Genomic DNA, 16,216 nt, shown 5'->3' with positions numbered 1-16,216 from the left:
GCCTTTGGATCTCTAAGGGTCACAGATATTCAGCAGGGGACATTCCAGGGAGAAAGATCTGGGCTCAACTGAAAAGCACTTCTCTTTTTCTTTTCTTTTCTTTTTTTTTTTTTTTTTTGAGACAGGGTCTCACTCTGTCACCCAGGCTGGAGTGCAGTGGTGCAATGTTGGCTCACTGCAACCTCCACCTCCTGGGTTCAAGCGATTCTCCTGCCTCAGCCTCCCAAGTACAGCTGGGATTACAGGCATGCGCTACCATGCCTAGCTAATTTTTGTATTTTTATTTTATTTTTATTTTTTTATTTTTTATTTTTTTGAGACGGAGTCTCACTCTGTCACCAGGCCAGAGTGCAGTGGCGCAATCTCAGCTCACTGCAACCTCCAACTCACTGGTTCAAGCAATTCTCCTGCCTCAGCCTCCCAAGTAGCTGGGATTACAGGCGCTCACCACCACGCCCAGCTAATTTTTGTATTTTTAGTAGAGATGGGGTTTCACCATGTTGGCCAGAATGGTCTCGATCTCCTGACCTTGTGATCTACCTGCCTCGGCCTCCTAAAGTGCTGGAATTACAGGCGTGAGCCACTGCGGCTGGCCCAAGAAGCACTTTTCAAAGTCCAAGCTCCCTAGAGAGGAGCTGCATTCTTCTGAGATTCCGTGAGGTCTCCATCATTGAAGGTGCATAAGCAACACTCACCTGGTCCCTCCCCACCCATCTGGCTCTTCTCTACTCAGCTCTTCCCACCTGAGTCTTCTGGTGGCACCCAAAAGATTGCCCTGATCCAGACCCTGCCCCTAAAAATGCCACCTCTTATGGGCCCTGTGAGATGCCCACATCACTCTCTTGGCAGGGGGCCTAACGAGGACTCAGCCACTGCCCCAGGGACAGCCACAAGGAAGGCACCCCTCACCCCATCTGCCTTGGAGCTTCCTCTGAGCCCCCACCCGACCCTGCCATGGGACACTCACCGTTGGGAACTCCAGGAAGAGGACATGGACTTCAAGGATGGCATTGGGGGCCTGAGCCACGCAGCCCTTCGAGACCTGGCTAGTGGTATATGTCACCTCGCCCCTCTCGGGGCCCACAGGCTGAAGGTCACAATGGACTGTTTCTGCAAGACCTGTTGGAGAAACATCCAGAAAGAGGCCAGGTGAGAATAAGGTGATGACAATGACTCCTACTTTCCAAACGTCTCCTAGGGACTTGACATGAGCTAACGGCTTTCCTGCATCATCACAGCCACCTTACGAGGTGGATATCATTATATTCGTTCCATGGATTAAAAAAACCAAGGCTAGGAGAGGAAACGTCTCCTGCCCAAGGTCACAGTGCTACTACGTATAGGATTGATGAATAGAAGGACACCCAGCTAAATTTAAATTTCAGATAAACAATGAGTAAATTTTTTTAAGTATTAGTATATTGCAAATATTGCATGGAACATACTTATACTAAATTTTCATTGTTTATCTGAAATTCGGATTTCACTGGGCCCCATGTATATATGTGTGTGTGTATATATACATACACACACATATACATAGATCTACATATATACATACATATATCTACATATATACATACATATATATACATATATACACCCACACACCCACATATATATATATATATATATATATATATTTTTTTTTTTTTTTTTTTTTTTTTTGAGACGGAGTTTTGTTCTTCTTGCCCAGGCTGGAGTGCAATGGTGTGATCTTGGCTCACCGCAACTTGGCTCATCTGCCTCCTGGGTTCAAATGATTCTCCTGCCTCAGCCTCCCAAGTAGCTGGGATTATAGGCATGCACCACCACACCCAGCTAATTTTGTATTTTTAGTAGCGATGGGGTTTCTCCATGTTGCTCAGGTTGGTCTCGAACTCCCGACCTCAGGTGATCTGCCCACTTCGGCCTCCCAAAGTGCTGAGATTACAGGCGTGAGCCACCGTGCCCGGCCAGCCTCCTATATTTTTATTTTTTATTTATTTTTAAAAATTATTTTTTATTATTTATTTTATTTTATTTTTTTGACACAGAGTTTTGCTCTTGTTGCCCAGGCTGGAGTGCAACAGTGTGATCTCGGCTTACTGCAACCTCTGCCTCCTGGGTTCAAGTGATTCTCCTGCCTCAGCCTCCCAAGTAGCTGGGATTACAGGCATGCGCCACCATGCCTGGCTAATAAAAAGATGGGGCTTCTCCATGTTGGTCAGGCTCGTCTCGAACTCCCAACCTCAGGTGATCCACCTGCCTTGGCCTCCCAAAGTGCTAGGATTACAGGCATGAGCCACTGCGCCTGGCCTATTTTTTATTTTTTTGAGACAGACTCTGCTCTGTTGCTCAGGCTGGAGTGCAGTGGCAAAATCATAGCTCACTGCAGCCTCAACCTCCCAGGCTCAAGTGATCCTCCCACCTCGGCCTCCTGAGTAGCTGGAACTATAGGCATGCACCACCACACCCAGATAATTTTGGCATTTTTATAGAGATGAGGTTTCACCATGTTGCTCAAGCTGGTATTGAACTCCTGGACTCAAGAGATCCTCCCACCTCGGCCTCCCAAAGTGTTGGGATTACAGGCATGAGCCACCACACCCGGCTTATTTTCATTTGATGTATCTGGCAACCCTAACTTCATGGCAGGGCCTAGTGTGAACCCAAGTCTCCCTCCAGGTAAGGCAGGAGCTGAGATCAGGAGACAAAGCTTCCCCTCTCTTGCCTCAAGGTGGTGGGAGGAATGGTCTGAAGGGGTTGAGAGTTCCCTAGCCCCAAGGGACAGGGCGAGCCGGGAAGGCGGCCCAGGTCTGGAGGCTGCCGGAGCAGACCGCAGAGCCCGGAAACACAGGTCCTGAGGGAAAGGAATGGAATTTCACCCTGACCCAGCAGGGTCGGAAAAGGAAATGAGGCTCCTACACCTCGTCCTGAGGAATGTGCCGGGGGAAGGGGGCTCCGGAGGAGGGAAGGAGGACAGAAGGGGAGACTGTTTGGAAGTTTGTGTCTCCATCTTGTCGCGCTCACTTCCTGTTTTCTTGGAGATCAAAGATGGGCGCGGAGAGACTGGCTTCATGTCCAGCCAAGGCCGGCTCAGAGGAGGGGGCAGGGAGGCTTCTTCTGAATCCTGGGCTGTCTGGAGCCTCACCGGCCTCCTTCCTCACCTTCCCGCAGCACGTTGGGCTCTGGGCCCCAGAAGTCAGCAAAGGAAGTGAGATGGTCGCCCCTTGCCATGGCAATGCCATTCCCAGCTCTGTCTTGGGAAGGAGAAGATCTGGATGAGGACTTCTGGCTGCCACGGGGGCCCAGGCCTTATATGTCCTCTCTCTGACCCTATCCTACATGTCCCAGGGACTCTGGAGTGCCTGGACATAGTGGCATTTTGGTTAAAAGCAAGCTCCCTGGAGCCAGGCTGACCTGGTTTGCCTCTCAGGCCCAATGCTTACCAGCTATGTGGCTTTGGTGAATGATTTCACCTCTTGGGGCTTCAATACCTGGTCTATAAAATGACAACAGAGCCCACATGATCCACAGAGGCGGCTGGGAGGACTCCATGAGACTGGGCACATGGCAATTCTTTCTTAAATTTCTATTTGTTTATTTTTCAGACAAGGTTGCCCTCTGTCTCCTGGGCTGGAGCGCAGTGGTGTGATAACAGCTCACTGCAGCCTTGAGCTGCTGGGCTCAAGCGATCCTCCTGCCTCAGCCTCCCGAGTAGTTGGGACTACAGTTGTGCGCCACCACGCCTGGCTAATTTTTAAAATTTTTAGTAGAGACTGGGTCTCACTATGTTGCTCAGGCTGGTCTCAAACTCCTGAGCTCAAGCAGTCCTCCCGCCTCAGCCTCCCAAAGTGCTAGGATTACAGGTGTGAGCCACCATGAGTGAGCCAGCATGCCTGGCCGGCAGCTTTCTCTTACTTACAATTATTTGACTGACTTCAGTCACTGTAGAATTGACTGTTCTAAGGGGTGGGGTGAAGTGGCGGGATGGGGTGGCCTCCAAGTGACGGTCCTCTGGGATGGAGAGGTCACTGGGATCTCCCTCACCCCAACAAAATCAAGGGCTGGTGCCATCTCCTGTCTCCAGCCCCTCTGACCCACCAGCCCCCATGTTCTCCCCACCCTCTCCTTTCCTCATCGGTGAGCACAGGTTCCTTGGCTGTTACCTAGCTTAAGCCCCTCCTACTCAGATGGGGAGACTGAGGTCTGGAGGGACGGGACAGGTCAAAGTCTCACAGCACATGGCTGACCAGGCCGGGCCTCGGACCCGCGTCTCCCGACATGACCCAGTGTCTGGCCTGCAGATTATCGCAGCGCCTCCCTCCTTCCCTTTGGGACTTTCCCTGCCCCCTCCCCAGACTTCCAGGAACCCCAGTTCCTCCCGGATTGCTGGGGCCGCCTGGGGCCGCCTCCTCCATGCCGTCAGCCAGCGGGAGAGGCCACAAGCCTGGCCATTATGTAATGATCAGATAACAGGCCTGGCGGGGAGATCAGATAAGAGGTCCATTTATTTTGGGGCCTTTTCGAATCCTGGCCGCCCCCACCCCGCAGACGAGAATGGGGAGACAGGAGGGAGTGTGACGCCTGGGCCTGTCTCCCGGAGCCTGAGGCGGGCCCAGACCAAGTTGAAAACAATCCCCTGGCACCAAGGGAAACGCCAGGGCCTCCCGGGACTGGGTCAGAGGAGGAGCCGCTGGGGGCCTGGGTGACTGGAACCCCAAGTGAGAGACCCAGAAGCCACCTCCCACCACTGTCCCCTCTCCACCCTCGCCACCCACGTGCACACAGCACCTCCCAGATTTCCAGAGGGCTACCTTCAGCACCTTGGAGGATGATCAAGAAAAACAGCTCTGGAGCCAGATGGCCTGGATCAAATCCCAGCTCTGCCTCTTAAAATGCTGGTCACCTTGAGCAGAAGCCTAACCTCTCTGAGCCTCAGTTTCCCCATTTGCAGACCACCAATAATCACTGCAGATGCTCCCATCATGCTTACTGGGAGCCTAGGCAGCTTTACACGAGTGAACTCATTTGATCCTCACAGCATCCTTGTGAGGTGGGCAGCGCTATTACACCCATGCACACTCCAGGAAACTGAAGACCAGGACGGTTAAAGAAACTGAAGACCAGCTGCCCGAGGTGACCCAGCTACTAAGTGTCACGGCCTGGATTTAAACCCAGACAGTCTGGCTCCAGCAAGCAGCAGGCATTCACAGGCTGAGTGTGTCAGTTTGATGGGGTAACCCCTGTTGAGTGCCTGGTACTAAGTAGGTGCCCCAGACACAGAAGCTGTGAATATTATTTCATCATACTAGGACAGATACTTTTCTTCCCGCTGCCACCCCCCCTTTTTTTTTCTGAGATAGAGTCTCGCTCTGTCACCCAGGCCAGAGTACAGTGTCTCGATCTCGGCTCACTATAACCTCCCCATCCCAGGTTCAAGCGATTCTCATGCCTCAGCCTCCTGAGTAACTACAAGTGGACCACCACACTCAGCTAATTTTTGTATTTTTTGTAGAGATGGGGTTTCGCCGTATTGCCCAGGCTGGTCTCAAACTCCTGGGCTCAAGCGATCCACCCGTCTCAGCCTCCCAAGGAAGATACGTTTCAACAAGGGTCTTTCTTGCTGCAATGCCTGCCCCTTCTTGTTCAGTACCCCCGGGCCACTCTTTACCCTTTTCAGGCCCAATTACAGCCTCACAGGTTTCCCAGCATCCAGCCCAGCCACTGCCCCCAGCCACCAGGAGGTCTCAGCATGCCTTGGCCCCGGGCTCCCCCCTGGTTCTACGATGCCTGCAGGGTCAAGTTCCTGCACTGCAGCCTACGGTAGAGGTGAAAAGCACAGCGATTTGACAGATGCCAAAGGTTCAGGTCCTGATTCTTCCACCTGCCAGCTGCCTTTCCATCCTCAGTGTTCTCACCTGTAACATGGGGATGAGGGTCATCATAACAGCTTCCCATGGAGTCGGCAAGCAGGCCAGTAAATTACACCTGCACAGCGCTAGGCCGGCTCCTGCTAAGTGGGGGTTGCTCAGGAACTGGTGACTACCATCACAATTATTTATGCCCAGTCAGTGGGGAGATGTGGGCTCTTCCCCTAAACACACCTCGCTCCTGCCTCTGCCATGCCCTTTCCCAGACCAACGCTCATCCTTTGTTTGACCACCTGGCCTTTTTTTTTTTAATTTTGGAGAGTCGGGGTCTTGCTCTGTTGCCCAGGCTGGAGTGCAGTGGTGCAATCATAGCTCATTGTAACCTCCACCTCCTGGCCTCAAGCAATCCTCTGCCTCAGCCTCCCGAGCAGCTACAGGTATGAGTCATTATGCCCAACTAAATTTTAAAAATATTTGTGGAGAGAGAGTCTTGCTATGTTGCCCAGGCTGGTCTTGAACGCCTGGCCTCAAGTGATCCTCCCACCTTAGCCTCCCAAAACATTGGGATTACAGGCATGAGCCACCATGCCCAGCCCCTAGCGAACTTCTATTCATCCTTCAAAACCCTGTCCTGAAAATCTCACTGAAGCCAGTCCCTCCTTTCTTAGGTGCATCCATCCTTGGGTGTCCTTGGAGAACCAGACCATACATGCCCAGGTGTGCTGTTTTGATTTGTCAGTGTGTCTGCACTCCCAGCAGACAGTGAGTTTTTCCAGGACAAGGAGAGTCCACAGCATTCCATGTCCCAATCAGTTAGTCCAGGGCTCAGAGCAAACATCCACTTCCACTGGATACAGTGAGTTCTAGATTTCTCTTCAAAGAATCAGTATGTCAGTATGTTCAGTTCTTTGTCCTCCATTTTAAAGTTTACCTTCCTCATGGTTTCAGTAAACAACCTTTTCCACCAGTTTTAATCAGTAGTTCACATCTGTTCCCCTGGTCACCTGCTCCATCCTGACTCATCCTGGTCATGTGCTTTGACCTCACAAACCCCTGGTCACCTGCTTTGACCTAAGTCACCTTTAGTTACCTGTTCCTAACCATCCTTCCTGCCAAACTACTCACCCCACCACTCTGGCTCATACCCCTGCTCTCTCTAAAATAGCTAATTGGAATTAGCTTAGACTGTGCGGTCCAACACTAGCCCATAGGGGAACGACGTAGCAGTAGGGGCTACCTGCGTCAGGAGTAAGAACCCCTTCCCCTCCCTTGTTCAGATGTGCTCTCGCCATTACTCCATTCTTGAATCGCACCCTTCTGTAGAAGTAAAAATTGCCTTGCTGAGAAGATTAAATTTATGTTCAAGTGCTATTTCTTTGCGGCACTGAGGAACAAGCATTTTGTTTCTAACACCACAAACATCCATTTGTGGAACTGGCTGGTCAGGGCTGCCTCTGACCTGCTGGGTGACCCACATCAAGTCCCCCCACCATTCTGGGACTCTGTTTCCCTATGGCTAGTGGGTGGGGAAGAGGAGGGGTGGATAGGACATATTCTAAGTTCTACTAGGGGTCTGACAGTCTGAGGTTTCACCTAAGGATGAAGGCAGGAGGAAGAGAGAGCAGGGCATAGATGGGGCTGCTGAAGGTAAAGGCAGGGTCCCAGGGGTTGTACCCCGGATGGGAGGGCCGTTATGGGGACCAGAGAAAAGGTTGAGTGCCTGCGGGGAGAAGATCAGGCAAGAGGAAGATCCCCATCCTCTCCACTGTGGCAGCACACTGCAGTGCTTAGGCCCAGGGCTCAAGCCCCAGTGGCTCATTTCAGGGCAGTGTTACTTGGGTAAATTTCTTCACCTGACTGAGTTATACGAGTACCTCAGTCTCCCCATCTGTCAAATGGGGGCAGAAAGAGTATCTCCTTTGTAGGGCTTTTGCAAGCGTTAAGTCTGACAGTACACATACCACGCTTAGAGCAGCGTCTAGCATACTGTAAGTGCTGAATAAATGTCAGTTGTTATATCATCTCTTTATCCCACCCCCACTCCTGCCACAGGGGTTGAAGCCAGCTGAACCCTGGGTGAGGGTCCCCTTCAGCCTCCAAGGCTGGTGCCCCAAAGCCTGGGCTGGAACTAGGAAGCAGGGTCCCAGAGCCAAGGGTAAACAGTTCTTTAGGTCTCCAGCATTCAGGTCACAAAAGTTGTGGGGAAAAGAAGCTGAATTTGGAAGCAGACGGCCTGGAGTTGAAATCTGGACCTGTCATTTGTCCCAAGCCTCAATTTTCTCATCTGTAAACTGGGGATAGAGGCAAGGAGGAGCTGGCACTATGCCTGACATGCTGGGGACAGAGGAGAGGTGGCTGCCTCACTCTTGCCCAGATCCACCTCCAGCCCTGGGGCAAACGAATGGGTCTGTCGCCAGAGGGCCCGGCACCAACACATCCGTGACCACAAGCAAGTCCCTCTGTCCCTCTGGGTCACATCTGTCTGGCTGGGGTGAGGGAGAATGCTAATGGTCACGTCCCCCGTGTCTCGGGGAGCCCACCCTCTCCTGGTTCACACGGCTCCTGCTCCAGGCTCTTTTTCCTCCTAGCAAATGGGAATGCAGCCTCTAAGAGACAGGTGTTTGTGGTCTCGCTCTTGCGCCACTGACCCTTCTCCAGCGAGTCCCAGACTCCAACACAGACAGCCAGCAGCATGGGGACTTTAAGTCCTCCAGCAAAGGATCCTCCACACTCAGGAACACTCTTCAATCCCAGCCACCCAGCACAGGCCACGAGCCGCTGCAGCCTTGCTGCTGGGACGCAATCCACATGAAATAATCCAAAATACAGGAAAAGGTGCACGTACCAAAACTGTGCATTGTGGTAGTATTTATAACTAGAACAAAGGGGAAATCACCTAAATATTTAACAATAAGGGGTCTGCTAAGCAAACGGTGACAAGTTGATGGGACAGAATATTCCAGAACTGCAAGAGGATGGTCATGGAGTCCACAGGACAACATGGAGATCTGGTTTGAAAGAAATAGACAAAAGACTCCCAAAATGTGGACCCATCTGGATTAAAAGTAGCTTAAAAAGTTAGAAAAAAAAACTAGTAAGCCATCTACCACCATACTAACAGTACCTGTATCAATAAAGGAGTTCCGAGGTGATTTTTTTCCTTTTCTCTATTTTTTTTGAGGGGCAAGCTGAGGCAGCTATATGGTTAATTTTAATTGCTTTAAAAAAAATCTCTACATGCTTGTTCTTTTTTTTTCTTTTTTGATACAAAGTCTTGCTCTGTCACCTAGGCTGGAGTGCAGTGGCTTGATCTCGGCTCATCACAACCTCCACCTCCCAGGGTCAAGCGATTCTCCTGCCTCAGCCTCCCAAGTAGCTGGGATTACAGGCGCCCACCACCATGCCTGGCTAATTTTTGTATTTTTAGTAGAGACAAGGTTTTGCCATGTTGGTCAGGCTGGTCATGAACTCCTGACCTCAGGTGATCCACCCGCCTCAGCCTCCCTCCCAAAGTGCTGGGATTAGAGGCGTGAGCCACTGCACCCGGCCTGCTTGTTCCTAAAACAAAAGAAAACAAAAAAACCCAACATGACAGGAAAGTGTGTCTTAGAAAGTCAAAGTCCCAGCCAGGCATGGTGGCTCACACCTGTAATCCCAGCACTTTGGGAGGCTGAGGCGGGCGGATCACGAGGTCAAGAGTTCGAGACCAGCCTGGCCAACATGGTGAAACCCCGTCTCTACTAAAAATACAAAAATTAGGCAGGTGTGGGGCCGGCGCCTGTAGTCCCAGCTACTCGAGAGGATGAGGCAGGAGAACTGCTTGAACCCGGGAGACGGAGGTTGCAGTGAGCCTAGATTGTGCCATTGCACTGCAGCCTGGGTGACAAGAGCAAGACTCTGTCTCAAAAAAATTTAAAAAAGAAAGTGAAAGTCCCACAGAGAAAACCCCAGACCAGAGAACAGTAATAGTGGGTTAAATAGAAAACTCTATTCCAGAATTTTCTCTGTGCATATTGTACATTATTACTATTTTATTGTTGCCAAAATGGAATTATTGTTGTTTGGGCACCTAACAGTGTGTCCCTGACATCCGTCCATGGCAGTGTTCATATGACTCTGCCTTCTTGGTGCCTGCTGCATGACATTCCGTCGTGTGGTAATTTATTAACAGTCTTTGCTCATGGACACTTAGATCATTTCCAGTTATCGGGTTTTTGTTACGGGTACCCATGGACCACGCATCTTTACAGAGTTGAACGAATAACTTTAGAAGGCTGACTACTGAAGGCTGATTTGTGAGGGTATCAAGTCACATGCAAGGTACAGTTTTAGGAGATTCTTACAAGTGGTGCCCCCAAATTCTAGACCCATTTCTAGGAGGTCAGGGTCACTCCGACCCCCACCCCCAGCTGGCTTCCAGGCCCTGGCCCCAGGCTCCCCTCTGCCTTCCATGGGCCTCAGCTTCCCAGACCATAAATGAGTTGGGTTGATGGTCTGTTGTACCTTTGAGCCTGTGACTCCTGGTGCACTGGGACCAGCTCCTACCTGCTCACAGGAACAGACGGATACGTTTCCAGGAGTTTTTCCAACTGGCTGTTACATAGCTATTACTATATATTTTTAAAAGGTCATGAATGTCCAAACTCATTTCTTCCTAATCGTTTTACACCCCTGACTGTCATCTCTGCTCTCGATGTGATCTGCGCCTGCAGAGACTCTGGAGAACCAACCGCCAGGTGCTACCGGGCACTGATTCCCAGCTCCAAACTTGGTGAGTTGGTGGCTTGAAGTCAGCCGGGTGGGAGTACTTACACTGTGAAAATCCACAAACGCTACAAATTGAGCTCCCCACCCCGTTGTTAATTATTCACCAGCATATCACTGCCTTTGATCCTTTAAAACCAGGCCCTAAATGTCTGCATGGACCTTTCTCTAACGACCAAGAGGAAGAGAGTGTTACTGCAGCGAGAAATACGAGAGAGGGAGATCTTGGAGCTGAGGTAGGGGCTCCGTCTTAGCCATGTGAACTGGGCAGGTTAGAGCCTCCCTTTTCTGTAAAATGGGGATGATGATGGCAGCCATCTTGCAGGGTCGTTGTGAGCCGCATTAAGAGGGTTCACCCTATCACACCTTACTAGGAGCAAACATTTAGGGAGCCGCAGGCCGGGAGTCAAATCCCTGCTAAGTCCCTTAATATGTCTGAGACTCAGTTTCCTGTCAATCAGGTGGTGGGCAGAGCTTTAGAGACCCAGAATCAGGGACTCTAAAATGCCATCAGGTGGGGAGGTGGGGAGAAGTTGGCTGCCCCACCGCTGTTTTCCTTCCCCTTCCTCCCCACACTCTCAGCTCATTTCTGCCCCTCTTCCCCCAAATCTGTCAGGAAGCCCCTGGATGCACAGGTGGGTCAAAGGATGTCCACAGGACCGGCCAGCGGCTTGAGGTGGCCGAGGGATAGGGAGTGGGACATGGGGCTGGGGGTCCCTTGTTCCTCACCGCCCCTCCTCTAGTCAGTTTCAGAAAGCAGCAGAGGCCATGACCCCTTGGAAGAGCCCCCAGGCCAAGGAGCCCCGCAGAACCCCTAACCTGGCCTGCACCCACTCCTGCACCCTTTCTGGGGATCAGGGAGGTGGGAGGGAGGCAGGGCAGGGCCCTGCAGCCTTGCCCTGTTCAAAGGGTTTGAGGAGCTGCCCAAAGGCCCTGGGGAAGGTGAGCTGGAGGAACTTAAAGCTAACAATAAAACAACACAGAAGTGGCCAGTCTGCCAGAGCCCTCTCTGCAATGATCCCTCACCACCCACCTCCTCAGCAGCTCTGAGAGGGAAGTCTGTTCTCTTCCCCACTTTGCTCAGAGGCCCGAAGGCAGTCCCCCAGGATCACACCACAAGGAAGTGCCTATGTGAGATTTGAACCCAGAGACGGTGCTCAGAGCCCAGGCTGTGGGCCCTCCTTCCCATCCATTCCTCATGGGGAAACTCAAGGCCCAGAGAGGCCAGGAAACTCTCCCGTCGCTGCACAGCATTCTGGGACCTAGGCTTCCCAGGGAGTAATGGAACGCAGCTGGGTGAGCAGACGCCAGAGACCAGGGTTAAAGTGAAAGAGTCAGCCCAGTTTGCCCGAGGCTTTCAATACTGAAAGTCCTGCATAACCATTTAGTTCCAGCAAACTGGGAGGGTTGGTGACCCTCCAAAGCCCCAGGGATGGCTCTGCTGGGCGTAAGCTCAGGATACAGGAAGGAGGCCGGGAATACTTGGGGCCTGGTCCGTGCACCGGAGGCCGAGTCTCCCCACCCCGGGTCCCTGGACACCTACTTGTGGGGCTGAGGCTGCAGCCGGCCAGCAGCAGGGCAACAGCCAGAGGGAGCGTGCCGCGGTCCATGCTGTCCACGTGGGGGCCTGTGCGCTGGGCCTTATCCAGTGTCCAGTGGCAGGGCTGCGGGCGGGCACCAGGGCCGGCGTGGGCTCGCACGGGGACCCGAGGGGAGCAGGCGGCCGGAGCGACGGCGTCCCTGCTCCAGCCTTCTGGGGTGGCGGCCGAGGGGTCAGGAGAAGTGGACACAGGGACGCGGGGCTGGGCTGGAGTTGCTGTCCGAAGGATGGGCGGGGAGGGGGTGCTGGGCTCCAATGGATGGCAGTGACGGCAGCAGTCCTGGCCCCAGGGCGCAGATGAAGGCTGTGGTATGACCGGCAGCAGGGAGCTCCCGGCTCATCCAGCCCGGCCGGCCCAGGGAGGCAGGAAATGCGCTTCCTTAGAGAAGGGGATGGGCCAGGCCGCCTGCCAACCGGGTAGAGGAAGTGCCACGGGCTTTGTCACTGGGTGGGGGGCCCTGGGATGGGGGGAGGCAGTGGGGTGGGAGGGCCCAGCCTCTAGGCTTGTCTCCCCAAGCACCCCACCCTCCCATCCCACCCTCTCCAAGGCTGGCGGGTGGGACGCATCAGGCAGCCCCACAGATGAAAACAATCACCCTAACAGCCCACCGAGGGGAACTTTCAGGGGGCTGGGCTTGGCTAAAGTAGTTCCTGTAGAATTTGTGACCCACCTGAGCTCACTGATCCCATTTTGCAGATGAGGAAACAGAAATCCGATGTGTTGAGATCACTGGTTCAAGAAGATGGTAGCGCTGGGATCCTGCCCACCTCCACCACTTCATGTCTTGTCGGGCACCAAACCCGGCCTACTAAGTGCAGTTGACATGGGGCTGCCTAACAGGCAGGAAAACTGAAGCTCAGGCTAGGGAGGGAAGTCCCAAAGTGGTACAGCAAGGCGGCTAGGGCTGGTGTCTCTGGGCTCAGAGGAGCTGCCCAGGGCCACACACTTCATGTCTGACCCCTTCATGGGTGGAAAATCCTTCACCGACAAAACACAGCTCCAGGCCGAGTGTAGTGGCTCAAGCCTATAATCCCAGCACTTTGAGAGGCCGAGGCAGACGGATCACTTGAGGTCAGGAGTTCGAGACCAGCCTGACCAACGTGGTGAAAACCCATCTCTACTAAAAATACAAAAGTTAGCCGGGCATGATGACGTGCGCCTGTAGTCCCAGCTACTTGGGAGGCTGAGGCTAGAGAATCACTTGAACCTAGGAGGCAGAGGTTGCAGTGAGCTGAGATCAGACCACTGCACTCCTGCCTGGGTGACAGAGTGAGGCTCGGTCTCAAAAAAAAGAAAAGAAAAAAAAAAGAAGACAGCTCCAAATTATGGGGACTTTAATGGCACTTCTGAAGTCACGCGGCCCTGGGTTCAAATCTGACTCTGCTTGCTCCTAGCCATGAGACCTTGGACAAGGCCCCTCAATTCTCAGCACCCCCTGTTTGCAAAGTGGGGCACGATGCCTTCCTGACCAAGCCATTATGAGATTTCTGAGGGTCAGGACACTACAGCACTGAGCCCTGGGACATACAGGAGATGCTTCCCCATCAGTGCTCCCTGAGCTGGGTGACAGTCTCCAAACTGTCCCATGTTCATTCTGCAAACAGTAAGCGCACCTACTATGTACCCACCATGGGACTACTCACAGGTAGCACCCAGGGCCAGGCCCATGAAAGCTCAGAGAAGGAATCCTGGGCCACCTGGAGGGCCTGGTATTTAGGCCTGCCCTTTGAAAGACTGGGTGAGTTGGGGGTGGGGAGAAGGGGTGAGGAAAGCATGCCAGGCAGGGGTGCCAGACTAAGCAAAGGCACAGAAGCAGGAAGCAGTTGGACCACCGTGAGACCAGCAGGGGTGTGGTGGGGACAGGAAGCTGGAGAGGCAGAGTCTGGCCCTGCATTGGGAGGGCCTCAAATGCCAGGACTTTGTCCTTAGGGCCACTGGGAGTCATGGAGAGTTCTTGAGCAGAAGGACGCTGGCAGAGCTAGGCTTTGAGAGGCCAAATCTTTGTGTGTGCTGGCAGGACCCATGGTGAGATGGAGCCAGAAGGTTCTTCTCCCTGGATCCACCTGCCCTGGGTCACAGGTGGAGAAATTGAGGCCCAGGGAGGGAGGAGAAGGCTGAAGCCCTGGGTGCCTCTGGAGGGAGGATGTCTGTCCAGGGTCTGAGGCCTTGCCTCTCCGTGCTTATTGGCTGGCCCGGGTGACAAGAGTAGGCCATGTGTTTGTCTCTGCAGGAGCTGTCACAGGGGCTGGGAGGGTCAGTGTGGCTCTTTGGGTGGGGATTAGGGATAGTTTTGCTCACCCAGCCTTGTGGCTGCCTGGCCAGTTTGCAGCCAAGCGTGGCTGTGAGGTCAAGGGAGAGTGTCCTCTCCCAGGGGGCCACCCTGAGAAGGGCATCTCCTCTGCCTTTTCCTGTAACCTCGGAGACGAGGCCATGGGCACTGCGAGGCAAAGGGTGGCTCGGTGGGGGTTCACGGGTGGCTCTGAGGTTTTCCCAGGCCCCAGACCAAGATCTGTGCCCCAGGGACAGTTAATCCAGCCCTAGGCTCTGAGCGCTCTCTCTGCACCAGGGCCCGCCCTAGGCGTTCACCTTATCAGCTCTGAATCCTCACAGCCACCCCAGGAGGTGGGTACCGTTATACCCCCACTTTACAGAGGAGGAACCCCAGCTGGAGGGTGGTGACCCCAGGGCTGCCTGGGTCCAAGCTCACCTCCTTCCCTGCCACCATCCCCTGAGCTGAGTTTGGAGTGAGCGACAGATGTGGCAGGGGCTGCAGGTATCACAGGGTGTTGGGGGCATCTGGGGCAGTGACAGGGACCCCACAGGAGGCTCTTCCCAAACCTCCCTCCCTCCCCTTCCCTCCACGCTACACAGTCTGTCCCCATCCACATTGTAAACAAGACCCAATGGATTCTCTAGAAAGCAGGAGAGACTCCAGATGGACTCCAGGAAGAACTGGGGCCCCGACCCCAGACACCTCATGGAGGAAGGAAGAGATTGGGACCACCGTGGGTGGGGGGTGAAGCGGAAGTCACGTCTGGCTCCCACAGCATCCTGACCTTCCCTGTCACACCTAAGCCTGTGTGCAGCCATCTGCATGTAACTCTCTACCTGATTAGAAGCCCCACGAGGGCAGAGACTTTGACACCCTTTGCACTGCTGTTCCCCAGCACAGAGCCCAGGGCCTTTCGGCTCTTGAGATAGATTTGCTGAAAGCATGAGGGACCCTAGAAGTCAAGGCAGGGGTCGGGGTCATGGAGGCCCAGAGAAGTGGGCCTTGTCATTGGTTCCCAGGAGAAAAGGCCAGTCCTGGACTGGGTCTCCTGCCCCAGGAAGCCTGGTGGCCACATGGCCTCCCTGCTGGGCACAGGCCTTGGGGTAGCTGTCTTCTACGTCCCCCAGCTGCACTCTCCCTCTTGTGGGACACATCCACTTCTCCACCCCTGCAGAGGTCAGAGGAGGCAGGAGGAGGAGGGTCCGTCTTCCAGCCCCTTCCCTGCAGGGTCACTGCATACTGGTGGCCTCCCTCCACTGAAGGCCACGGTCCTGTTGGGGACCCCCTCCACCCAGCCCTGTCCAGCTGTGGACTCAGCTCCTCCCCTGGCCCCTTCAGGCTGAGGGTGGTCACAGCCCACGCCGCTGCCAGCCCTGGGGTTCTGCACCGTCCCTTGGGGCTTCCCTACACCCCGACCACACCTGTGTAAACAGACCCTTCACCAAACTCTCCTCTAATGATCCTACTGGAACGTGCCATCTGTTTCCTGCCGGGGCTTTGACTGATACGGATGTGTTCAGGTGCCGTCTGTCCACACGCCCAAGAGACGCATGGCTGATGGCCAGGCCCCTGTGCCTGGACCCCACAGAGGGCAGATGCACACTTTCTGCTCTTTCTTCCTCCTGGCTGGCCAGGAAGGCCAGGGCTGCAGGAAAAGACAGAGCACGTCCACCCTGGCCACTGGCCACTGAAGGAATTTCAGGCGGCCCCCAGGGACCCACCAG

General features: G+C 53.8%; 1 protein-coding gene across 1 annotated transcript in view; it reads right to left on the bottom strand.

Annotated features, from left to right (window-relative positions):
- ENG (endoglin) overlaps window positions 1-13,087 on the bottom strand; it is a 40,251-nt gene extending 27,164 nt beyond the window's left edge. Inside the window, exons 1-3 of the mRNA XM_016961724.3 lie at window positions 12,891-13,087; window positions 12,163-12,625; window positions 968-1,119 (exon numbers count right to left, since the gene is read on the bottom strand). Coding sequence (XP_016817213.2) covers window positions 968-1,119; window positions 12,163-12,229 — 219 coding nt within the window. The 5' untranslated portion in view covers window positions 12,230-12,625; window positions 12,891-13,087. The remainder of the gene's footprint in view (window positions 1-967; window positions 1,120-12,162; window positions 12,626-12,890) is intronic.
- Between the last annotated feature and the right edge of the window lie 3,129 nt (window positions 13,088-16,216).

The sequence above is a fragment of the Pan troglodytes genome, chromosome 11, assembly GCF_028858775.2.
Source record: "Pan troglodytes isolate AG18354 chromosome 11, NHGRI_mPanTro3-v2.0_pri, whole genome shotgun sequence".
NCBI lineage: Eukaryota > Metazoa > Chordata > Mammalia > Primates > Hominidae > Pan > Pan troglodytes.
This window is presented reverse-complemented; position numbering and strand designations above follow the sequence as displayed.